A 26,291-nucleotide genomic window follows, 5' to 3' on the forward strand; every position below is an offset into this window, starting at 1 on the left:
GAGAGAGAGAGAAAAAAAATGGGGAGATTATAAGCAGAGTAACAGATACAGGTACATGTCAGGTTGGACAGGAAGAAGTGAATCTCTTCAATCAGTAAATAGATAATTAAGCACTTCCTACATCTCCTTACATACAGAAATGCTATTTCTGATGCGTTTATTAGCATAAAAATACACAATCAAGCACATGTAGGCGAAAAATATAATTTTAAATTTGGTTTAAAAATTGCCATAAAATGCAACTAAACATCAGCTGAAAACAAGTAATAATGGCAGAAGAGATAAAGGTTGATTTTAAGTTAACATAATCGCAAGTTATATATCTGATTACAATCGATACACACATGTTTCAATCTTATATTTTGTCTTATTACATGTAATGCATGCACATGTACCTCAAATAGATTTTTTAAAACCCTCCCATGCTAAAGTGTTTGAACAGGTGTGATAAGTGCTATTTTAAGAGTTGGGTTGTAAATTATTTATAAAACACCTTACATAAAACGGTGGTTCTTTTTCCTTTTCAGAAAGAAAAATCTAGATAATCTTAGTCCAAATGGATTGTTAAAAACTACCATTTCTAGGGCAGAATTTCCAACCATAGCATGGAAGCGGTGACCATTTGATACAAAATTTACCAAAAGAGCAAACAATCAACTGCAAAAAAAAACATAATGATTCTGACGGATGTTTCACAAGTTATCAAATGGAAATTTGAGAATGGTCGACAGCATAATACAAACATTGCACAATTATCAAAAATGATTTCCCAAATCTTTTCCTATTCATACAGAAATGATCAAAAACATCAACGAGAGTAATGGTCAGATCAAGCCAATTAGTTCTCTCAATTCAATGCAGGGTTCAACATTAAATGCTCCTTTAAGTTCTGAGCCTGAAAGACCTCACATTTTAACAATGAAGGAACATATAGCAAGACTCACCATTTATTTTACAGTAATCTTGCAATAAAAGTTAATGCTAAGAGCTATCACACAAGAAAAAGAAAACAAAAAGATCCTTGCAAATGATTATTTTTATATTTTGAGTCACATACTCCCAATGACCCTCCATAATAAATGGTATTAATGCAGCATCATTAAGGGTGGCAGGATTAAGGAAGTCAACACAAAAGACACATCAAGTTGCCCGTTCATGCTCTCACATATACATATTCAACATCATATTCAGATTTTTACAAATAATTACCAGTATGTATTATGAAACAGATGGTCATTGATATTGACTAATAATCCAGCAATATTGATGGTTAAAATATAGGCACCTGAAGAAAAAAAATAGTTACAAGACCATGCTGACTTTTTTCTTTTACATAGTGCATTCATGCACATAAATTGTACAGTAGATCTTGTTACAGGGCTGCATGTGTGGTGATGCCACTTCGAGATATTAATTTTGGAGGTTCGTGAATCATTAGGAACCTTTTCTGCTAGTCATTAGGTTTCTCTGTTTCATGTAAAAAGCTACATTTTCGAGGTTAAAATACAATGTTCTTTCCTGAATAGCAAATAGGATATACTATCAAAATAGTAATAATGTTAAATTTTCTAAATCGGATGAACACTGAATAAAAGAAGGGTCAACCAGCTGGCTTTTTCTGATTATCCTCATCATACAAATATTTTAAATGCATTTAATGCAAATTTAAATTCTCTTTAAAAAGTTACAATGTTGGCCAATACCAATATAATATGGAGCCAATGTGACAAACTACACATGTTAACTGCACATGCAAATCCATTGAAAGCAGAGTTCACAACTCATCGCCTGGTCATTTGAAATTTGATGACTGTTCGAGCAAGAAAAAATACTATGCGTTTACTGTGAAAAAAACAATTTCATGATAAGATGATAACTGACAATTTCTGGATTATAACTCGACAGCCACTTTTATACCTGGCTTTGATAAGTACCGGTATATGGTTTTGATAATGGGCTAATTGAAGGGAACCTGAATGTCACACGTCCAATGAAAATTAGTTCCTGATCAGTCTTTAATACTGGTAATAATATTACTTTGATCTTCCCTAAGAACACATCAAGAGGGTTGGATTAGCCTGAATAAAAATGTCCTCATGGATAATCAACAGTATGATCATATTTGTTGCAAGATCTCTAGTCAGTATTCAGCACCCTAACCGTTAAAGTGATCTTGAAAGCGGGACTGCACTACCTGTGGCTACTTGCGCCCTCTTCATAGCAAACAATGCCTAAGCGGTACCGTTGATTCCCCATGTCCCCTTCTTCTTAAATCCCTACTGGCCAAACTAGTGCAGATAGGCTTTAAAGCATGGTGGATTCAACAATGCTGCAATATTTTTTTTGTATCTGTTTTGGTACTCTGATTGCTATGTGATGATGAATTATTCAAACATATGTCCAATATGAAGCTCAAGCACAACCAGTTACAAACTTGCATATTTTCAGTATATAAAGTTATTGAAATTCAGTACAACTTTAAATGCCCTCTGTTTTGAGAACTATCTTGATTGGATCACTGATGGATTATCTAAAGAAATATCCAATACATAGGACAATGACAAGAATTAAAAATGACACAGTCCAACCTTGGATGTCCTCCATATTGAATCATCTTTTAGATGTACATACAGGGTTTTCCTTCTGGCGGTGTCGAGTACAGCAGGTTGAAATGAAGTCTGATGAAGATGACCTTTATAGCATTACCAATTCCAAAGGTCACATGGGTCACCTAACTCTGTGGGCCACATCCTTGCCCTTTGTGCCAAGTGTTATCATATGGCCTACCTTAGAAAGGTGAAACCCATATGGGTCACATCTCCATGATTGGGTGAATCATTGATGGTCTTTCTATGGAGGTGCCAATTACATCAGAATGAAATGAAATGAGATACATGCAGGTATATTTAGCACAGGAGGTCCATTTCAGATATCCTTTGTGACGAGTGCTATGGTGTGATCCACTCCACAGGCAATATGGGTCACCTGACCAGGTAGAGAGACCTGAAGGGATGGAAGGAAAGTTTGACAAATTTAAAGAAGGTAACATAATGGAGAGACAGGGTCAGATGAGAATAATTATAGTTAAAGATAGAGATGGGCATGGTGGAAAGAAAGCGAGAAAGAGAGAGAGAGAGAGAGATAGAGAGAGAGAGAGAGAGAGAGAGAGAAGGGGGGGGGGGGGAGAAGAGAAAGTATTAAAGTGATTTCTGAGAACTTAAGATTCATCAACAAAGTGTGTTGTTATAGGTACATTGTATCACACAAGGCAGATTACACAAATACCTATCCACCCCCTCTCTCACATGGTGCAACCACAAGCCTACTGTTTATCTACATCACCATGCAAGCCGATACTTATAAGCAGCATCTAAATACCTACTTGTCGAACATCTTGATAATATCTACACACATGACAGCAAACAACTCTTTAGTTTGAAGAGGGCTATTAGTATTCTACCCTGTACTTGCATCAGACCCCTTTTCCTGTAACCCCAAACTGATCACCCTTTATCTTTTCTGCTGATTTCACGTCATTTCAGTCTTCCTATCTCCAAACAATACAATCATCCATTTGAGAAATGGATCACTTGTCATCTCAAGGAAGACCCCCTCCCTTCCTTTTAATAAGAAGTATAGTTTCTAATAAATGATTGTAAGAGAGCTCCAAGGGGCATGTGACTTACCTTGAGAGGGAAGTACTGGCTATGGAGCTGACCAAGACCTAGACAGCCTGATCCATTAGTGCCCCACGTGTACAGGTCTCCATTATCTAGAAGCAAAAATAAAATCAATCAATCAATCACACCAATGCCTCCCATGAAAACAACTGCACAATTTCCAACAACAGAGTGATTGTTTTGGCTGATAGATTTTGAGACATTTTCATTCTTCATATCATCTAAATGGAGCAACTAGTTTAAGGTCTCTGTGGCTCCAAACGGGTGATATATTAAAGGTAATACAAAGTTTTGGGAAATTTTGAAAATTGGGTGGATAATGATTCTTTACAATTTTGATATATTTGGATGCCCATGTGGATGTATTATAATCACTAAATTTAGCTCCTAAAACACTTCTGCTTTCGGGAAAGGTTGAATATAAAAATTTACCGGTGCTCCTGGTAAATTTTGATAAATTTCAAATAGGCCGCACAATGGTAGCTGCGACCATAAAAATCTCAGAATGTAGTTGTGATATATAATTTCCAAACGGGAATAGCTTATCGGTCGATTTTAGTCAAGAAACATTGTTTTATAGCTTAATTAATATCTTGACCTTGAGAGGGAGCTATACAACATGAAGAGTGTATTATTTACAATTTCATAACTTAAGACTCGATTTCAACCACGTTGACAACCACTGAATATTGTAGGATCTCATATGCTTCCAATATGTTCATTTGAACCAAATTCACGACCCCATACCAAAACTTTGTATTACCTTTAAAGGTGCGTACAAGAGGAAACTGGAACTACAACACTGAATGTTAGTTAAGCACAATGAAATATGATAGCCATGATATTGACAAGAAAATGCAGAGAGATAACCAATGTTCAAGTTCCACAAACTTGCACAGGTTTTACAAGTTCGACCTTTTTTGCAAATTTTTAAAAAGTTGCTTAGCAGAAATATGAGATTGAGCAGTTTCATTTGAACTGTATTACAGATACAGTAAATAAATATGATTTATTAACAATTAAATGAAGCTCTCTAGTATATTATCTCTTACATTCTAAGTCAAGAAATATTAGTATGAACTTTCTTAGCTTTACTCAAATCCATGATTCAACAAAACTCTAACCCATTCCCTACAGGAACCGGGTGGATCCTGTATTAGAGCCTACGGGAACAAAATAATTCAGTAGTCAATGTGTAAGCTGGGCCCTGTTTTACAAAACTTGTCATCAGTGACAAATGACAGTGTTTGTTATAAGCTACTAAAATCCTTGCTCCTGATTGGTTATCAGCAGATTTGTCATTGATTTTGTCACTTGTCATTGAAAGAAGGCTTTGTGAAACGGGTCCGTGAACTTACTTGTGACTGCAGCAAAGTAGTGATGACCACACCAGACCTTGGTGACTGCTATATCTGTCCTCCTCCGTGATTTACCAAATAATGTCATGTCTATACACTCCGGAACAGCAGTGTCTGTTAGCTTGGGACCTCTACCTAGGAAGCCGTAGCCCCACACCCAAACTTCTCCAGATTCTATGAAAAAATAGAGGGAAAGGAGAATCAAACATTACACACTAGGCACTTTGATTTGGCAAAAGAGCTAATTTTAATTTGCTGGTAGCAGGGAAATATATTTTATACAGAATCAAGCAAAATCTTGAAACAATTATATGTACAAAAAAATTAAATATATAACATGATTCTGAAAGAAAATGTGTTATTACTTAATAATTAGCAAGATAAACAAGGCATTTCATGAAGTGTTGGAACTACCTCCAGTTCCTATAGGTGACTTTCAGGGTAAGCTGTTTTCAGCAACCTTTTCTCTAGTTTGTGTGTATTTGACAGCCATAAATTACACCACCATTTGTGTTTGACAGAATGACAACTAATGACAATAATATTTGAAAAACATTTTTTTTTTAAATTAAAATTTCACTGCGAGTGATCAAGAATGACCTTAAGTATAGATACTTTGCGCCCATGAAGCATGCCATGATGATAACTAAGTACAGCACAGACCATTTCTGCTCTTGATGTCCTTGTTATGATATTAATACAATAAACAAGAGTAATGCTACGGTCACAAAGTTTCGTACGAACGATAATTTCGTACGAATCTCCGTTTTTCCATTGTCTTCCCGAATTTCCATTGTCTGAAAATCGTTCGTAACAGTTCGTAATGGCATTTGTGACCAAGGCTTAACTGACCATTTGTTAAGGCACATATCGTCCCTCCAGTGGCAGCACTGGTGATCTTCCCTATTCCCTTGAATGGTAGATGCGTAGGGGTGTAGACTTGAGTATCCTCGGTAACACACTTGAGTTGGTTGTACTCGGAGTTTCCCCATCCAAATAATTCTCCTTTATCTAAGTAACAAACAAATCAATAGGCACACACTGATAAAAGAAGTACATGATTTCTAAGCAAAATCATCTAACATCATTACAGAAAAATGAAAGGCGCCAAAACAAAATATTTTGTCCGTTTTAAATAGCAAGAAAGGGGTTGCAAAAGTGAGGGTTACTCACTTTAAATTGAGCTGGACTAGTAACTTGTGACAATGGCATAAACAGTAAATATTGAATAGCAAAGAAATAAAGGGTCAAATTAAAACTTTCTACAAGCTTTAAAAAAAAACTTACATATCATTTCAAATTCTTAAAAAAACTATATTAATACAACCTGTGAAAAACTAGTGATTCATATTGCAACTGTCTAAACTTTCTACTGTTGTTCCTAAAGCTACGGTCACAAATGTGTTCTTACGAATCTCCCTGTTCCTACAAATTTCAGAGTTCGTAGAGATTCGTAGACGGGGCAAAGTTTTTTACGTCCTTCTTACGGGGTTTGTGCGAATGCCGTTTAATTCGCAAGAACTCAAGACCTTTTTGAGAAACGAAGTGACTTTTGGTTATACAATGGCCCTAGAGTTAGTACGTTTTTCGTTAAAACACCTTGAGTTCTTCTTACATCAGACTGACGGCCATCTTCAAAGTTTTTGTTCTCGCAAGGTAGTTGTACGTGTAACTCAAGGCATTCACAAGTCATTCATAAGAAGATCTTAGGATTTTTTTGTATATTTGGTCGGGTTGCAAAATAAGCGCTGCTGTATACTGTAAAAAATGTTATGATTGTTGAAAGTTTGATATTTCACGAAGGCAGTATTGCCAAGAAGACTACAACTGCAACTGCAGCTACATCTGCAAGTAGAGGAGGAGGAGGAGGCGGAAGGTCGATCAGTTGTAGCAGCTGCTTTGGTTCAAAACAGACAGGAGGATCTACAGAGAAGAAGGCAATGCTGGTGGGTGCGACCATGGATACAGAGGAGGCAACTGTACGGGCAGTACGAGACCCTGTTCGCTGAGCTTGACCGTGAGTCGGAAGGTGACTACATGGCGTATCTCCGGCTGGACCGTAACACCTTTGCAGATTGTTGCACCGTGTTGCCCCACGCATTACGAAAAGTGAAACGTACGTATTCATTTCTGGTACAAACATCTCGCTGTTATATTTTCTTATAAACTTGTACAAGTATGCAACTTTCTACAATTTCAATGTGAAAAAAACTTTATTTGAATATCTGTATACAGGAACAGAAGACCTTTGAAGCCCGGGCTAAAACTGGTCATTGCATTGCGCTTTCTGGCTCCTGGAAACAGTTACCGGTCCTTGGCGTTTAGCTTTCATGTGGCTCACAACACCATTGCGCTGTTTGTACCAAAGGTAAATATCCTTGTTCATTAATTTCAATTACATATATATTACAAGTTGCCAAGAAATAAACATACATTTAATGCATTTCTGTGTGTACTTTGTTTGTCTCAGGTCTGCAAAGCAATCTACAAGAGCTTCAAAGATGAATTCTTCATCGTTTCTTCGTCGCCAGACCAGTGGCAGAGGGTCGCCAGCGATTTCAGTCAGAGATGGAACTTCCACCACTGCTGTGGCGCCTTAGACGGAAAGCACATTGAGATCAAGAAGCCAGATAAGAGCGACAGCAACTACTTTAACTACCAAGGCTACTTCGCCATAATTTTACTTGCTCTAGTCGACGCCGATTACAAGTTCATCTGGTGTAACACGGGGGGAACCGGTTCGGCCTCTGATGCCGGGGTGTTCAACTCTTCGCGTCTTTGCCCGGCCCTGGAGAACAAGACGTTGGGCTATACCAAACCTCGATCCTCTGCCTGGTGACGACAGACCCGTTCACCATTTCATGGTGGGAGACGATGCGTTCCCGCTTAAACCATACAGTCAAAAGGGACTTTCACACAATGACCGGGTATTCAACTACAGACTGTCTTGGTGTAGGAGGGTCATCGAAAATACCTTTGGCATTTTGGCACAACCTAAGAACGTTACTGTCGTGGTGGAGGTGTGTCTGACTTTACACAATTTACTGCGAACTCGGAATCCGCAAGCCCAGGCCAATGATGTCAACCGTGAGGACGAGACTGGGAATCTCATCCCTGGTGCATGGCGTGCACATGTGCATCTGACTGATCCCAAGACTGTGGGCAGATGTCATTTGACTCATGAGGGCTAGAAACAGCGGTACTACCTGTCAGACTATTACAACAGCGACATCGGGTGCCTCCCATAGCAAGATAAGATCGTCGACATGACATTGTAATGAACTACACCCGTCATGAGTGTATGTACCAGCAATCGCTAGATCCCCTTTATTATATGTTTTTTATGTATGATTTAGACCACGTCATGTACGTGTTTACTGTATAGAACTGTAGAGAAATAAAGATAAAGACAATGTTTCCTTTTCAAAAATACATTTATTGATCAACATAAACAAACAGTTGTTACAACACATGTTTGTCTGTTTTCTTGGTTATCTGCGTACTATGCCTACATGCTTAACTAAACGATAAAGTGAAATAAGTATTTACACTGAAATAATACATGTACATTTCTTGTGAGCCAAAGGTCCGACTCATTACTGCACGTTTTCCTTGTTGCACGTTTTCCTTGTATCATAGAAATTAAGCTAAGTAGGCCTAATAGATCAAAATATAAATTAAAGGGTTAAAAAAAAGAAACAAAGAGAGTAGAGACTAGAGTATATGAACATGAAAGAATAAGATAATTTTCAACCTGTACAGAACAACAAAGGGGAATTAGATTTAAATCTTCAAGATAGTCCTTAATGTTGTTCACCCTTTTATTATTTTTTGCAGATATTCATGAATACAAAAAAAAATGTTTAAACTATTTAAGGTGATTATGAATACCTTGGTAGCCTTGATTTTACTTGATTACTTCAGTTGACGAATATTAAGTTTGTATTCTTATTTGATATATTGCTCTTTCTATTACCTTTCTTGTTAACATTTTTAAAAATGTCGGTAATAAATAAATAAAAGCGTCAAGATCTTAACAAAGCAAACGAAACATAATGTTTTGTGTTTTTGTCGTCTTCCATCGTGCTTAATACCTTCTGAAGTGAGCACATTATGACTGTTGTTGTTTTTATTTCCGTATATTAAAATCGGTTTTTCCTTCCTCCTCATCTCTTCCCTCACGTTTGTTTCCCTTCCCTCTAACAGATTTCCCTTTTGGTCCCATATTTCTTAGACAGGAGACAAACACTATAAACAGAGTGAGGATTTGAACATCGCGCGCTCTGCTTTATAACTGCTAAAACTCAAAATTTGCATAAATTGTGTACGTACACCTTAAGAGCATCTTACGAACGCGTTACGAACGCCAGGAGTCATTCGTACGAAGATCATATATTCTTCGCTCGTAAGGCGTTCTTATGAACGCTGTAAGAGCCCTCTATGAATAACTCGAGGCGTTCTTACGGTCATCGTAATAATTTGAAGCTTCTAGAATTGTCCCTTGACCCTACGAAATGTACAAAGATCTTGCGTGGTTCTTACAATGTAATTACGGTGCTCGTATGGTCGCCTTACGAAGAGAGGGTTTCGTACGATGAAAAAAAAATCTTGGACAAGACCATATACCAATCTGCGATCATACGAACGGTCTACAAACACTAGTTTTGTACGACCTTCTTAAGAAGATCTTACGAAATGGTCCTAAAATCGTTTGTACGTCGTTCGTAGCAGCCCGTAACGGTATTTGTGACCGAGGCTTAAGTTACAATAGCATCAATCATTCTTTGTATCTTAAGTAAGTAGAAGTCATCAGCCATAATAATATTAAGTCGTTATTCTTATAAGGGTTTTTAATAATTTCATGAATCTTTGTAGGGTCATGAATATAACAATATGCATATAATAGCTAGAATCGGATGTCCAAACATGTACTGTATAGAGTGGTGAAGTGTGACGTCATCAAAAATCTAATTTTAGAATTTCTCAATTTTTTCTTCATTTTCCGAAAGAGCATAAAAAATAATGTCCAAATGTCGAAAGCCAATTCAATATGTTAAGTATTGGCTGAGATATGACCATCTGATTAAATAAACTCCTCATAGGAGCTCAGTGTTATATGCTCTGGCTCCTAACCACTAGGAGCCAGAGCATATAACACTGAGTTCCCATAGTACACAGATGGTCATATCTCAGCCAATACTTAACATATTTAATTGATTTTCGACATTTGGACATTATTTTTTATTCTCTTCCGGAAAATGAAGAACAAATTGAGAAAATCTAAAAATAGATTTTTATGACGTCACAGCTTCTGTACTCTATGTAGCCTGTGTGAAAGAAATCAACTACTTGCGGAACGCATGTTAGCCAAAATGTCAGCGTTTACATGAACAATAATTGGGTAGATATTTACCTGAAATGGCAAGGCAGCAATCTGCAAGAGTAGTTATCTGAGTAATATGTTCATTCTTGATATCCCCTTCTAAGCGTGTTGGAGTACTGGTATCCTCGAAATGACCCAAACCTGAGAAAAAGCAGTGTGATGAGTGAAATTAAACGAGGACACTGCAACAATCTTGTTCAATGTGAATGATGGCAATATATATAAATAATGGTTTGCAACATAATTGCATTAAAAAAAAAACATGATGCTTGAAAAGGCCTATCATATTTGAAGACAGATATTGGATGGGGTTCCTCTGGACTTAAAATACATTAAACACTTATACAATATTGTATTTTGTGAGAATCTCAATCCACACAGACTTCTCTCAGAGTCTAAAAAGTATAGTTATTACCATAATATTAAAGGCTTACCAACCCCGCCCCCAATGTTGAATTACATGTGCATGTAAAACAATCTACATATTCCTTATGTTTCATATAATCCTGTTACAAATTAGGTAACAAAAAATGCAATAGATGATTGTGAGCATTATCCCAACAATATCTCATGCTTACAAATATGAAACATCTTGTAAGTGAGAGAAAAATCATCTCTTTGTTCAATATAGTACGGTATATGTGTTCAATAGTCTGTGTACAGTTGTAATATATAGAAATAGTGTCGTACCAGTTTGGCCATCAGCTCCCCATCCACAGCTGTATATGTGCCCATCTTCAGTCAGAAACAGACTATGATCATGACCACAGCTGATCTGGATAGCATATAAAAGATGCAAGGTAATGTTAAAACCAAAGAAAGAAGCAAAAACAACAAAGGAAAAAGAAGAAGAACACATACAAAATCATACAAAAAGAAGAATAGCAATAGACTATACATACTACTGTGTCCATGACCTTTCTATATACATACAGAGTAGAATCAGGAGATGGTTGTAAATATCTAATATTTATGTCATTAAGCTATATACTCAAACACATGTACTGATGTTCCTCCACAGGTGAAGTGGCAATATATCTGCAGGACAATTCTTAAACTAGTTTGCTTTTTATAACATTAAAATGTCAGCAACAATTCACAGAAAGTACAATGAATTAATAAGTCAGCAAGCCTCTAAAGTTTGAGAAAAATCATTCTACATTGATTTTCACTTCAGATTTGAAGGGACCATAATCCATATGACTTTGAGCATTTTCAATGTCACTCCTCATGAATGTTGATTACATTCCTCCTTGTTTACAGATTTGTGGCAAGAAATCAACACTTCAACAATTCTTGCAGATTTCATCTCTTCCTGTAATTTACAAGCCTGCTATTTGTAACATACCAGCATGTGTAAATTTCAGCCTTGGTATGTCCTGTGTAATGTACAACCTGTCAATCAAATGTACCTGACATGTATTGAATGTATCTAGAATGACCTTCTCTAAAACCACCTTAAGTTCAGTGATGCTGGAAAAGTTAGGCACATTTGTATACAATGTACTGATAATTTTAACAAAAATGCATAGGAAAAAATTGTTACGTTAACAATCGTGTTGCATAATACCGAGAAGAATTCAATAAAAGTTCTTTTTTTTTCAATTCAACTGTCACTAGCATCCTGGGTCGGCATTCAATTCAATACTTACATGTAAGTTAGAAATAGGAGTATTTTATTCAGTTTTTCAGCTAATGGATGAAATATTTAGCCAAATTTGGTATTCAGTTGAAGGCTTTGGCTAAGTATCTGACCCTAATTTTTAAGAAAGTTGCCTAGCAGATTTAATACAAAAACATTGATGGGCAGGCATAGGTTTTCATATGAAGTGATCATAAGCTGCGCACAATTATATTATCGAGCATTTAATATGTCGCGTAAATAGCAAATTACTTTTGATTGACCTTGTGATATCCCAATGCTTAAATCAGTAATTATTTGCCTAAAATAACGGCTTGCGAAAGTGATCTGAATGAGACTTACGAGATATACTTAGCTAAGCCAAATGCTAAGTAAAAATTTACTTAAACAAAGTATCAAATCTAATACCGACCCAGACTTGCATCATTTACAAAACATTTATACAATAAAAATAAAAATATTAAGTATTTGCTTACCTGTTTTATTTTACCCTCTATTCCTCCAATTTTATGAATGACTTTATTAGAGCTGAAATTGTAATAATGAAAAGAGAATAAAGTCAAATTAAAAATATAGAACTTGGAAAACCCAGTGCTAAATGTAATGGAAAGGCAGTTCATATAAAATATAATATTGATTCAATGGTTTCCATTTGGTATAGAATTAGTTTTTGCATTAATGCATTACCACATAATCAGCAAAAGAATGATTTCAGTTTGTAGTTTGTTTTGCTCTAATGAATGGAAAAACAACAACATACATTAAAAAAAAAAAAAAAAACAAGCAAATAAAATAATGACAAGAGCACAAAAGAGCAACAGCCTTCAAATGAAAGACAGATATCATGTCATTAAGAAATATATGATCTAATAATTCTCCATATATTAATATTAAGATTGGTTGATATTTTTTTCTTTTATGTTATAAATCTCTATCAAAACCTACAAAATCTGAAAAGTATCTTTCAATGTTTACCTGTAATCTTCAAGTGGTATAATAGGTCTCCCACACTGCCCATGAGAGTTATTGCCAAGACTGTATACTGTAGGAGAGAAAAAAAACAAGATATCATATTTAAAAGACTGAAATACGAAAAATATTTATTTATCAACTTTAAACATATTCTTATCATAGTCAAACTTAACAATGCATTTATCATATTTTGTATATATTATGCACAAAGTAGTTACCTTATCCAACTGGCAATCATTTATCGCCTTTTTTATTTCATACTAAACGTTCAAACTAAACTAATTAAAATCACAGAGGAGTTAACCCACTAATCAAAACTGACCTCCTTTTTAATGTTTGCAATACACTGTACATATATTTGAACTATACTGATTACATAAAACATATGTTTAATTTTAATGATTTGATATTTAACTCCTTCTTTATCTCACATTACATATTCAAACTACTAAAAAATTGAAAATGATCCTATTTGTTTGGATTTATATACAGTATCGGTAATCAATACAATTTGATTTAAAATTGAAATTATTCAAACTACACTGATTTTATGTAAAGAGTCTGAACTTCCATTAATTGTAACTTACATCCTTCTTCTTCAAATTACACATTGATTACAAAAGAAGTTGCCCATCACTCTTATATTCATTTACTGTACCTCCTCCTTCCACTCCACAATACACAGGTTATTCAAGTTATCTAAATAAGTAATTACCTTAAGAAATATATATAGAGGATTAAAATCAGCAATTAAGTCTTTCTTCATGGGCAACATAATCAATTACATGCATAGAGAGTACTAGCTACTGTCCTTATGACATTACTAAGTGATCCCGTTACTTACCACCTTCTTCATCTGTGAGGATGAGGGAGTGAGATCGACCACATGATACCTGAGAGACCCTGGTTTTCCTGGGCTTCGTTAGAGGTAGGTTGATTTCAGTTGGTGAGATGATTGTATGCATTCCTTCAACTGGGAAATAAGATGAGTGAATATGAAGAAGGTGGGGTGAAAATCATTGAGATTGACTGCTTATCTAACACCCCCCTTTAAACTTTAAAGTATAACATTATGTCAAAGAATTATCATACTAGATATGAATTTAAAAAGTTTAATTACAGACATTTGTCATAGACAACACTTGTAAGTTGTAATCATAATGAATGGAATTATAATTCTTACAACATAACAAATAAACAACAAAATGAAGAAAGGAAAAACTAATATGACAAATCTGTAATGTTGTGTTTGTTTGTTTGTTATGAAGACTTTGCAATTACTTTAATTGTGTTACCTTAGACATTGCACTAGTTATCAGATAAAACAAACTGAATTTCATCAACCCTCCCCTGAAGTATTTACTTGTGAAGATAATATTCTACTGTTTTGACGGGGCGCAGGAATGAAGACCTTCTAGATCAAAACACAGTGATTGACAAACAATGGATTTGGGGGTCATAGGTCATCAGTCTCGTGTGGACCTCTAGTCTCATGTGGTTATTCAGTCGACGTGGATGTCCCTTTTAAAGGGCGATCCACTGTTATAGCAAGTTGATTGGAATGAAGGGAAAAAACTGACAGATGTAAATTTGGTAAAAGTTTGAACCAAATTAGACAAACAATAAGAAAGGTTTGACTTTGTAAAAATGGTAATCATTATGGGAATTTAATATTGACAATTTGGTTTGGATGTAGTGGCAGACATATCTCTTCCATCTGTTTGGACTCAAATGATGAATATCCCTTTAAAAAAAATTATCACTAGGTAGGATCTTTTCGGTTGTGGGAAGACCTATACCACTATGCAATTCAAAATAGATCTTGAGTATTATAGCCTAGAGGGAAAAGGCAATAAGAGAGAACCTTAAATTAATGCTATTCTAGTGTTCAACAAAAAGGGGAGTGTCCCCAATTATGTCAGCTGAATGAATGATTCATCATATGAGATTCACATACATGTACATGTACGTGTTCTTATTACAAGCTTAACAAAATCATTACTGAACTCTCTTACTCTTTTTCAAACTCAAGTCAAACTTGCATCACTCTGTTTCTCTGATTTGTCTACTTTCAAGGCATCACCCACTTCTACATTCACAGTCTCACCCAATTCTACTCGACATAAAAAAGTTTTAGGAGTCTTTAATGATAAAATCTTGATCGTTTCCTTACCACTTGTCATAGCCTTGGGATGGTATCCAATCTGTGAGTTTGTATTGATGCCCATACCCCACACCTTGCTTGTGTCCTGTGTGTGGCTACCAATGAGTGAAAACCCATATCCACAAGCTGCTGTTGTGATCTGCTCAAGATATGAACGTGATGATAAACTGTAAAACCAGGAATTTTCGGGTACATGAAATATTTACGATTTTCATGCTAATGTCGCGATACAATTGAATCACAATATGACACAACAATAAATTTTTGCGATTTGTGAAAGTTTCTTCTAAAAATGGGATGTCCTTGTCAATTCACAAAAGTTTTGTGTCACAAACGTTTCTGGGTTAACAGTACTGTTTTGTGGTTCCAAGTCAAGGAATAGGTGAAAACTTTGTTCTTAGAGTTTGACCTTTGTGCCATCATAACTATTTATTTCTTTTCATGGTACTTTCTTTTGTTTGAAATTTGATCAATCACCTTCGATCATTCAAACATAAGATTACCTATAGTTTTCATAAAATGTTAATGAACCTCCTCACCATACATGTGCATTATCAGGAATTGTTTGTATTGGTCTATACATTTTTTTACATTGTAAGCTAACAGGAAACCGGTACTATAGTACATGAACTTTTTCTTATGAGATACCGGTACATGAAAATCTGCAGAGAATAGACCAAAGACTGACCTTTTCATCAAACTTGAGCTTGTAAGGAATAGGCTGAAACTTTTTCGGTTTCCTGATGGGATTCTTGCGTTGGCTCGGGAAGAAGTAGGATGGGACACCTAGGGCTCCTGTGTATGTGAAGCCCCACACATAAACACTTGTGTATCTTTTCCTGTGCTTGCCGACCATCTGCACAAGATCTACATACTTCCCTGTCTCATTCTTCCCCATAGACTTTGGGAGGTCATATTCTTGGTCCTGCCCCCTGACATGTGTTGCATAATAAGTTCTTGACTGACCAGACTGAGTATTCAGACTGTCCCTACAAGTGCTTGATGATGTCGCCAGTGGAGAATGATGCTGCAGCTGGGATGCACTCCTCGCATGTAAGGATGGAAGACAACAGGTTGCCCTTGGCAACACAAAACAGCTGTAGCTTGCCCGCTGAAGAAGTGGAGGGTAGACTTGAGCCAAAGACATTGTTAGATATGTCCATTCATTGATTCAATTCATCTTAGATGTCAATAATTCTGGAGAAAAAATAAGAAGAGAAAAAACATTATTGCAAAAGAATTACTGTACAAGAACATTGACAAGGGCAGGCGCGAAAGCTTTCGTCCTTGAAGTTGAAGTCTAATTTGCATAAAGTAAACAACTTGTTAACCTAAATGCGACATCTGTTTTTAATTGTAGCCTAGGGAGTCTAATGACAAGTCGCAGTTCTCAAGCAAAACCAGATGAGACGTCACCTCAGCCCTTTTAGGCCTAGTCTGCTAAGCTGCTAAGCCTTTCATTCAACAGTGCGTTAAAATCTCCATTTCATGAAGCCTACACTTTTCAGGAAGAAGAAGAACATGCCCTCGGGCTGTTGCTGTTAACGAATGTACCAAAGGCCAGCACCAGGCCCTCGATTTCAATGCACGATTAGCTAGTGGTAGCATATATTGGCACCAAGATTAACGGCGATATGAATATTCATTATTCCCTACGTCACAGACGTGCGGCGTGCGTACTGTCTATGGATCTGTCTTATACACAGGTACATGTACTGTACTAGTACAAGAGTACGTTCGCAAGCATTACTACATACATTGCTCCGGAATGAAGAGAATCATTATAAAGGACGAATTACTCCGTGAAGCCAAGTATAAGCAGGGAATTGAAATAGCAAACGTTCCTCGGAGCGGCTATACAATCCCTAATCTAGCTAGTTTTGTAATGACAGAAAATGGACATTTAGTAGGCCTACTGTTTAGTTGTTCAATAAAATCACTCAGTTTGATTTAATTCGAGATATATCTCATTAATAAAACAGTATAAAGGCTCTATGAGTCTCCAAGAACGATCGCCACTAATCTTGGTGCCAACACCGTTAAACTATGCTCCAAATTTAGTACTACCTTTTTTGTGCCCTATATGCTAAAGACCCATGCAGGGTTGGATTCTTTAGGAGAATGGAAGATTGATATTGTTGTTTCATAACATCATTCAGTTTGATTTGATTCGAGATAAAGGTTCTATGAGTCTCACACGAACGATCGCCACTAATCTTGGTGCCAACACCGTTAATCTATGCTCCAAATTTAGTAATACATTTTGTGTGCCCTATAATGACCCGGGGTTGGATTATTTAGGAGAACAGAAGATTGATATTGTTAAGTTGTTTCATAACATCACTCAGTTTGATTTGATTCGAGATATATCTCATTAATAAAACAGTATAAAGGCTGTATGAGTCTCGGACGAACCATCGCCACTAATCTTGGTGCCAACACCGTTAATCTATGCTCCAAATTTAGTAATACATTTTGTGTGCCCTATAATGACCCGGGGTTGGATTATTTAGGAGAACAGAAGATTGATATTGTTAAGTTGTTTCATAACATCTCTCAGTTTGATTTGATTCGAGATATATATCATTAATAAAACAGTATAAAGGCTCTATGAGTCTCCAAGAACGATCGCCACTAATCTTGGTGCCAACACCGTTAAACTATGCTCCAAATTTAGTACTACCTTTTTTGTGCCCTATATGCTAAAGACCCATGCAGGGTTGGATTCTTTAGGAGAATGGAAGATTGATATTGTTGTTTCATAACATCATTCAGTTTGATTTGATTCGAGATATATCTCATTAATAAAACAGTATAAAGGCTCTATGAGTCTCACACGAACGATAGCCACTAATCTTGGTGGCAACACCGTTAATCTAGTTATGCTCCAAATTTAGTAATACATTTTGTGTGCCCTATAATGACCCGGGGTTGGATTATTTAGGAGAACAGAAGATTGATATTGTTAAGTTGTTTCATAACATCACTCAGTTTGATTTGATTCGAGATATATCTCATTAATAAAACAGTATAAAGGTTGTATGAGTTTCGGACGAACCATCGCCACTAATCTTGGTGCCAACACCGTTAATCTATGCTCCAAATTTAGTAATACATTTTGTGTGCCCTATAATGACCCGGGGTTGGATTATTTAGGAGAACAGAAGATTGATATTGTTAAGTTGTTTCATAACATCTCTCAGTTTGATTTGATTCGAGATATATTTCATTAATAAAACAGTATAAAGGCTCTATGAGTCTCCAAGAACGATCGCCACTAATCTTGGTGCCAACACCGTTAAACTATGCTCCAAATTTAGTAATACATGTTGTGTGCCCTATAAAGACCCGGGGTTGGATTATTTAGGAGAATGGAAGATTGATATTGTTAAGATGTTTCATAACATCACTCAGTTTGATTTGATTCGAGATATATCTCATTAATAAAACAGTATAAAGGCTGTATGAGTCTCGGACGAACCATCGCCACTAATCTTGGTGCCAACACCGTTAATCTATGCTCCAAATTTAGTAATACATTTTATGTGCCCTATAATGACTCGGGGTTGGATTATTTAGGAGAACAGAAGATTGATATTGTTAAGTTGTTTCATAACATCACTCAGTTTGATTTGATTCGAGATATATCTCATTAATAAAACGGTATAAAGGCTGTATGAGTCTCGGACGAACCATCGCCACTAATCTTGGTGCCAACACCGTTAAACCATGCTCCAAATTTAGTAATACATTTTGTATGCCCTATAAAGACCCGGGGCTGGATTGTGTAGGAGAACGGATGATTGATATTGTAAAGTTGTTCCATAATATCACTCAGTTTGATTTGATTCGAGTTCTTTCTAATTAATAAAACAGTATAAACGCTGTACAAGTCTCAAACGAACCATCGCCACTAAACTTTGTGCCAACACCATTAAACTATGCTCCAAATTTGGTTATACATTTTGTGTGTCTATAAAGACCGAGGCTTCCCAGGATCATTTAAGAGAATGGAAGATTGATATTGAGAAGTTGTTCGATAACATCACTCAGTTTGATTTGATTGCGCATTATGTCTCTTAATAATGGTGTAAAAGTCTCTAAAGAGAAGAAAATAAAGAGAGAAAGAGAGAGAGAGAGAGAGAGAGAGAGAGAAGAAAAAGATGTGAAAGGGAAAGAGGAGAGAAAGGAAAAGAAAGAAGAGGAAAAAGAAAAGAAAAAGGGGGAGGGGAAGAAAGAGATCAGGGGGAAATGGGCCTTGCCTCCCATGATGTTGCTTCCACTTCCCCCTCCCAGCAAAACAAAAAGAGAGAAGAAGGAAAGGGAAAGCAAAAAGGAAAAGAGGAGATAACGGAAAGGTAAAAAAAAAGAGGAAGAAGATAAGAAAAGAAGGGGAATATCAGTTACTATTTTTTCCGCCAACAAGTTGTGGATCCGGGGGGGGGGGGCAAAAGGCCCTTGCCTCTCCCCCCCCCCTCCCCCACCGCCAAAAAAGAAGGGGGAAAAGGGGAAGGGAAAGAGGAGAGCTAAAAGGTAACAAAAAAGAGGAAGCGGGGGGGGGGGGGGGGGTAAGAGGACACTTTTTGGGGGGTCTCGAAATTTGAAAATTTGACATTTTGTTCCGTAGGGGGGGGGGGGGTGTTGAGGTCACCTTTTTTAGGACAGCCATTGGCATAATTAAAAAAAATAATTAAAAAGGGGGGGGTTGCTCCAAGATACACACATAAAAAAAACCGAACAGGGGGAGGTTCAACCCCAAATCCCCCCCCCCCTCCTTACGCGCCTGCTCTTCTGATTACAGTTTTCGACTCTTAATCCTCGTTTGTTTTCAGTCCCCCCCCCCTCCCGCGCGAAGCGCGGAAGCTTGTACATTTCATTAAATCATTAGAGAAAGAAGACGATTCGTTGTACCGTTTTCGACTCTTAATCCTCGTCTGAATTTAGTTTCCCCCCCCCTCCTATCCGCGCGCGCGCGAAGCGCGGAAGCTTTTACGTTTCATTAAATCTTTAGAGAAAGAAGACGATTTGTTGTACCGTTCCCGACTCTTAGTCCACACCTCCTGCGCCAAGCGCGGAAGCTTTGACATTTAATTCAATTATTAGAGAAACAAGACGATTTTGATACCTTGTCCGCCCCCGGGAACTCATGGGTTGAAGGCAAATTACGGTCAGATAAGTATTCAGGGGCCCGCCTCAGGGCCCCTGGTGGGGTCGAGGGTGCGGAAACCCCTGAATCTCAGGGGTTTCAGGCATTTGATTACGGTCAGATGAACATAATTTTTATACCTTATTTGTGAAACTGGCAGGACACTGATTTGCGTGAGGTCCAGCGAGCGGAGCCCCAAGAAGCTCAGGGGTTTTAGGCACTAAATTGTGGTCAGATGAGTATCAAGGGGCCTGCCCAAGGGCCCTTGGTTGGGTCCGGGGACAGAGCCCCCGGAAGCTCAGGGGTTTTAGGCGTCTAATTACGGTCAGATGAGCAATTTTTTTATACCTTATTTTGTTGTGACACTGGTAGTTAACTATTTTTTCTTTCTTGCTCTCTTTCTTTCTATTTCTCTTTAAAATGCTTTTCCAAAAAAAAATTGGGGGGGGGGGGGAGCTGGAGGCTCCCGATCCCCGCCGTTCAGCGGGCCCTGACATGTAGGCATCTCAAGAAGCATATTTCTTGCCTGGCTGTTAATTTACAAACGCATACAAAAGTATAATTTACTAAAGAATGAGGACAAATCTCGGAAAATTATGTCATTTCAGCATTATTTGTAAACCACCGTTATGGAATTAGAAATAAACCACGTTTAAATTTTATTTCCCCCGAGCCCCCTCCTCGATCAATACGCCAGTTCCCCCCCCCCCCCGATCTACTCTTTGTTGGCGGAAAAATCGCAACTGATCTCCCTTACCTTTCTTATTTCTCTTTTTTTCTTTCCCTTTCTCTCTTCTTTCCCTTTCCATTCCCTTCCTTCTCTTTCTGTAAGATTTGATGGGGGGGGGGGGGGGGGGGGGGGGGCTAGGGGGAGGTAAGGTCATTTCGGCCCCCACCCTTCTCCACATGTTGTTGGCGGGATTAACTGCAAATGATCTATTTCCCCTTCTTTTCAGCTTTTTTCGGTCCCTTTTAGCTCTCCTTTTTTCCTTTTCCTTCTTTCTCTCTTTTTTTTAGCGGGGCAGGGGAGGCAAGGGCATTTTGCCCCATCCCCGCCCCGATCCACAACTTGTTGGCGGAAAAATTGCAACTGATACCCCCTTCTTTCTATTTCCTTCCTTCTCTCTTATTTTTTTGATTGGGGGGGGGGGGAGAGGGGGAGGCGAGGCTCTTTCGCCCCCCCCCCCGATCACTTCTTCCCCCTTTTCTTTTCTTCTTCCTCTTCTTTCTTTCCCTTTCTCTCCTCTTTCCCTTCTTTTCCTTTTCTCTTTCTCTTTCTTTTTTTGTCCTCCTTTTTTTTCCCCCTTTTTTTTTCCTTCTTTTTTTCCCTTCTTTTTTTTTTCCTCCTTTTTTTTCCTTCTTTTTTGTTTCCCTTCTTTTTTTTCCTTCTTTTTTCCCCAGGGGAGGGCGCCCGGGCCCCCTGGATCCGCCACTGCGGCCAGGCACTAGTGTAGGAAAACTTCAAATGTTAATCAGTTATATGATAAAATAACTTGTCTGTGGCCTCACGAAAAAGTATATATTTAGTCAGGCCTAAATTGAGTTGCAAAACAATTATTGTGTTAAAAGGAAAAAACATATTTGATGACATTCGCAATACCACAATTGCCGATACAATTGGATTACTCGTTTTTGTTCTTTTTCAAAACTTACTTGCTGTGCCCCATGAAACTCAGGGATTTGAGTCATTTTATAACGGTCAGATAATCATTCAGGGGCACACCTTAAGCCCCCGGAGGCTCAGGGGTTTAAGGCATTAAATTACGGTCAAATGAGCATATTTTTTTATACCTTATTTGTGACACTGGCAGGGTCACTAATTGCGTGGGGTCCAGGGGGCGGAGCCCCCGGAAGCTCAGGGTTTTAGGCGTTTAATTACGGTCAGGCAAGCGCGTAGCTAGGATTTTATTTTAGAGGGGTCGGAGCACGCGATGCGTGCGAATCACTTACAGAGCGCGTTCCCTGGGGGGGGGGGGGGTGCAGGGAGGGGCGAGTTTCCCCTCCCTCATACGCGAAGCGCGGAAGCTTTGACGTTTCATTAAATCATTAAAGAAAGAAGACGATTTGTGTACCGTTCTGGACTCTTAATCCTTGTCTGAATTTCAAAATTGTTCTTTGTCTGCTCCTTTTTCTTCCTATGACCTCTTCCCTTTTCTCCTCTCTTTTTTCTTGGGGGGGGGGGGACTTATTGTGACACTGGCAGATCACCAATTGTCGTGGAGTTCAGGCGGCGAGGCCCCCGGAAGCTCAAGGGTTTTAGGCATTAAATTAAATGAGTATCAAGGGGCCCGCCTTAAGGCCCTTGGTTGGGTCTAGGGGCAGAGCCCTCGGAAGCTCAGGGGTTTTAGGTGTTTAATTACCGTCAGATAAGCATTCAGGGGCCCGCCTTAGGGCCCTTGGTTTGGTTCAGGGGCAGAGCCCCCGGAGGCTCAGGGGTTTTAGGCGTTTTATTACGGTCAGGTTAGCAATGTTTGATACCTTATTATTTTGTGACATTTGCAAGACACTATTTGGCTTGGGGTAAAGGGGGCGAAGCCCCAAGAATTCCAGGGGTTTTAGGCCTTAAATTACCGTCAGATGAGCATTTAAGGGCCGACCTTTGGGCCCTAGGTGGAATCCAGAGGGTAGAGACCCCGAAAGTTCGGGGGGTTTAGGCATTTAATCACGCTCAGATGAGCATATTTTGATACCTCATTTTTTTCTGTGACACTGGCAGTTCACTATTCTTTATTTCTTGCTCTCTTTAATATACTTTTTCAAAAAAGAGGGGGAGGGCGAGGGAGCTCGAGGCTCCCGATCCCGACCGTTCCGCGGGCCCCGACATGTAGGCATCTCAATAAGCATATTTTTCTTGCCTGACTGTAAATTTCGGAATATGTCATTTTCCAACAAACGCATACAAAAGTATAATTTAATAAAAAGTGAGGAACAATCTCGGAAAATGATGTCATTTTAGCAACATTTGTAAGTCACCGTTATGGAATTAGAAATAACCCCCCCCCCCCCCGAACCACAACTTATTGGCAGGAAAACTGATATCCTCCTTCTTTTCTTTTCTTCTTCCTCTTTTATTTCCCTTCCCTTTATCTCCTCTTTTCCTTTCTTCCCTTCCCTTTCCTTCCTTCGCTCATATTTTTTTTTGATTGGGGGGGGGGGGGGGGGGGGCGGGGAGGCAACAGCCTGGAAGGCAAGGCCATTTCGTTCCCCCCCCCCCCCCAATCTCCTTCTTCCCCCTTTTCTTGTCTTCTTCCTCTTCTTTCTTTCCCTTTCTCTCCTCTTTCCCTGTCCTTCTTTTCCTTTTCTCTCTCTCTCTCTCTCTCTCTCTCTCTTTATTTTTGCGGGGGGGGCGCTGCCCCCTGGAACCGCGCCTGTGTTATAGAGAAACTTAACAATATAGGAATCTTCCGTTCTCCTAAATAATCCAACCCCGGGTCTTTGCAGACACACAAAACGTATTACTAAATTTGGAGCATGGTTTAATGGTCTTGGCACCAAGTTTAATGGTGTACAGGTAAGTTAGTTTGAGACTATAGCTTTATATATATATATTTTATTAATGAGGTATATCTCTAATTAAATCGAACTGAGTGATGTTATGGAACAACTTTACAATATCAATCATCCGTTCTCCTACACAATCCAGCCCCGGGTCTTTATAGGGCATACAAAATGTATTACTAAATTTGGAGCATGGTTTAACGGTGTTGGCACCAAGATTAGTGGCGATGGTTCGTCCGAGACTCATACAGCCTTTATACTGTTTTATTAATGAGATATATCTCGAATCAAATCAAACTGAGTGATGTTATGAAACAACTTAACAATATCAATCTTCTGTTCTCCTAAATAATCCAACCCCGGGTCATTATAGGGCACACAAAATGTATTACTAAATTTGGAGCATAGATTAACGGTGTTGGCACCAAGATTAGTGGCGATGGTTCGTCCGAGACTCATACAGCCTTTATACTGTTTTATTAATGAGATATATCTCGAATCAAATCAAACTGAGTGATGTTATGAAACAACTTAACAATATCAATCTTCTGTTCTCCTAAATAATCCAACCCCGGGTCATTATAGGGCACACAAAATGTATTACTAAATTTGGAGCATAGTTTAACGGTGTTGGCACCAAGATTAGTGGCGATATGGTTCGTTCGAGACTCATACAGCCTTTATACTATATCTCGAATCAAATCACACTGAGTGATGTTATTTAACAACTAAACAATAGGCCTACAAAACGTCCATTATCCTAAATAAACTATCATTACAAAACTAGCTAGATTAGGGAGTGTATAGCCGCTCCAAGGAACGTTTGCTATTTTCAATTCCCTGCTTGTACTTGGCTTCACGGAGTAATTCGTCCTTTATAATGATTCTCTTCATTCCGGAGCAATGTACATGACCTAATGCTTACGAACGTACTCATGTACTGAATACATGTGTATATGACAGAGTACGCACGCCGCACGTCTGTGACGTAGGGAATAATGAATATTCATATCGCCGTTAATCTTGGTGCCAATATATGCTACCTTAGCTAGTACGTACTTGTAGTAGATCTAGCCTAGACTCTAGTCCCATTCGTTCATTTTCCCTGCACCATATTCAGCCCATTTCGTCCCCAAATTATCAGACAATATCACCTTCAAATTTACCTTCTCATTTTGTAAAATTATTCAAACTTTATCTTTTACTATCATAAGACATTCCTTCAACTAATTATAAAGATAAGAATGTACAAAGAACTTACAATTTCCACAAATGATGTAAATAGTCGTCACACTCGCGTTGTCGATGGAAAAGTGAATAACACGACCTAGTCTACATTTCAGGCAAACATGTGACTAAAATATCTAACTGTTCATGGCCGTTTGGTCTACCACCAGTTCGTCTACTACCCAATTGGTCTATTCTCATATGGTCTACTATCCACATGGTCGATTAATCATTAATTTTGTCTACTTCTCATTCAACATTTGGTCTAATCTCCATTTCGTCTATTGCTCATATTAGCCTTATTCCCAGTTTGTCTTTATGTCAATTTAGAGTAGACAGAAATAACCATCTGGTATATAGGGCAAATCCAACTAACCCCAAAATGACTTAGCTAGCCCTACTTTCAATGGAACGCAGAAAAATCGGACAACCACATCGAAAAAAGTTTAAACAAAATCGGATAACTAATAAGAAAGTTATGAATTTTTAATAACATGAAAAACTTTGAAAATCACGAGACAAATTGGCGACTCACTCATGAGTCTGTGACGTCATCGCCTCACTATTCACTGATTGTTCTCTTTAAATTGATAATATAAATTTCCAATTTCCCCTCTAAAAATCTTATTCCTCACACCATCGACTACAGTAGGCTGGGGGAGGGGGGGGGGGGGCACATGCACGTTTTTTCTGAGGGATTTCTGGACATATTGATGTGACTCGCCCCCCTGCTGTATGTTGAGTCTTAATTTACTACTCATAGATGCGACAATTTTTTGAAAGCTACATACAACTTTTTAGATGACCATAAAACTAAAAGGGGACATTTTTAGGCGATATTGGGAAATAATTAAGAAGCAGATAAAAAATAAATCAAAAGTGACAATTAGGGGAACTTATTACATATTTAAAAAGGGGCACTTCTTAAATTTATACATCACATATTTCTTGACTTTTAGAGTTACATTTTTGTCATATATTTCATATGATTTTTTCTAATACTTTTGTTCTACCTGCTAATCTCCACCCCTATAAAAAAAAAAAAAAAAACCTCAAAAAGCAAATGACTTTTGTGACATCATCATTCCAATCATTCATCAGTCAGCTAGATGAACAAAAGACAAGTAAGTCCTCAACCATTTAGATTGCATTGATATCATCAGATAGCGTTGCATGTTTTCATATTTGCCCATTGAAACCCTTCTTTTCATGGTGTTGCTT

General features: G+C 37.9%; 1 protein-coding gene across 2 annotated transcripts; it reads right to left on the reverse strand.

The window, feature by feature from the left end:
- Window positions 1-2,531: 2,531 nt before the first annotated feature.
- LOC586137 (RCC1-like G exchanging factor-like protein) lies at window positions 2,532-25,197 on the reverse strand. 2 transcript variants are annotated; one of them, XM_030974777.1, is made up of 12 exons: window positions 25,105-25,197; window positions 15,888-16,396; window positions 15,209-15,338; window positions 13,880-14,008; window positions 13,039-13,105; window positions 12,540-12,591; window positions 11,112-11,196; window positions 10,452-10,562; window positions 5,891-6,049; window positions 5,039-5,212; window positions 3,687-3,772; window positions 2,532-3,003 (listed from the first exon to the last, which is right to left on the reverse strand). In XM_030974777.1, the coding sequence occupies exons 2-12, from the start codon at window positions 16,344-16,346 to the stop codon at window positions 2,926-2,928; spliced, it is 1,530 nt and encodes a 509-aa protein (XP_030830637.1). In that variant the 5' UTR covers window positions 16,347-16,396; window positions 25,105-25,197; the 3' UTR covers window positions 2,532-2,925. The 2 variants fall into 2 exon arrangements, with proteins under 2 accessions (XP_030830637.1, XP_030830638.1); XM_030974778.1 differs by lacking the exon at window positions 5,891-6,049.
- Window positions 25,198-26,291: the final 1,094 nt, after the last annotated feature.

This window comes from Strongylocentrotus purpuratus, unplaced genomic scaffold, assembly GCF_000002235.5.
Source record: "Strongylocentrotus purpuratus isolate Spur 01 unplaced genomic scaffold, Spur_5.0 spur5_scaffold_7, whole genome shotgun sequence".
Lineage (NCBI taxonomy): Eukaryota > Metazoa > Echinodermata > Echinoidea > Camarodonta > Strongylocentrotidae > Strongylocentrotus > Strongylocentrotus purpuratus.

Excerpts from the sequence above, each read along its gene's own strand:
- LOC586137 (XM_030974777.1), bottom strand. The coding sequence starts at position 16,346 with ATGTCTTTGGCTCAAGTCTACCCTCCACTTCTTCAGCGGGCAAGCTAC. Across the intron at positions 13,106-13,879 it reads CCTCACAGATGAAGAAGGTG|TATACAGTCTTGGCAATAAC; the intron begins GTAAGTAACGGG and ends TCTCTCCTACAG. Across the intron at positions 11,197-12,539 it reads TAGAGGGTAAAATAAAACAG|ATCAGCTGTGGTCATGATCA; the intron begins GTAAGCAAATAC and ends TATGCTATCCAG.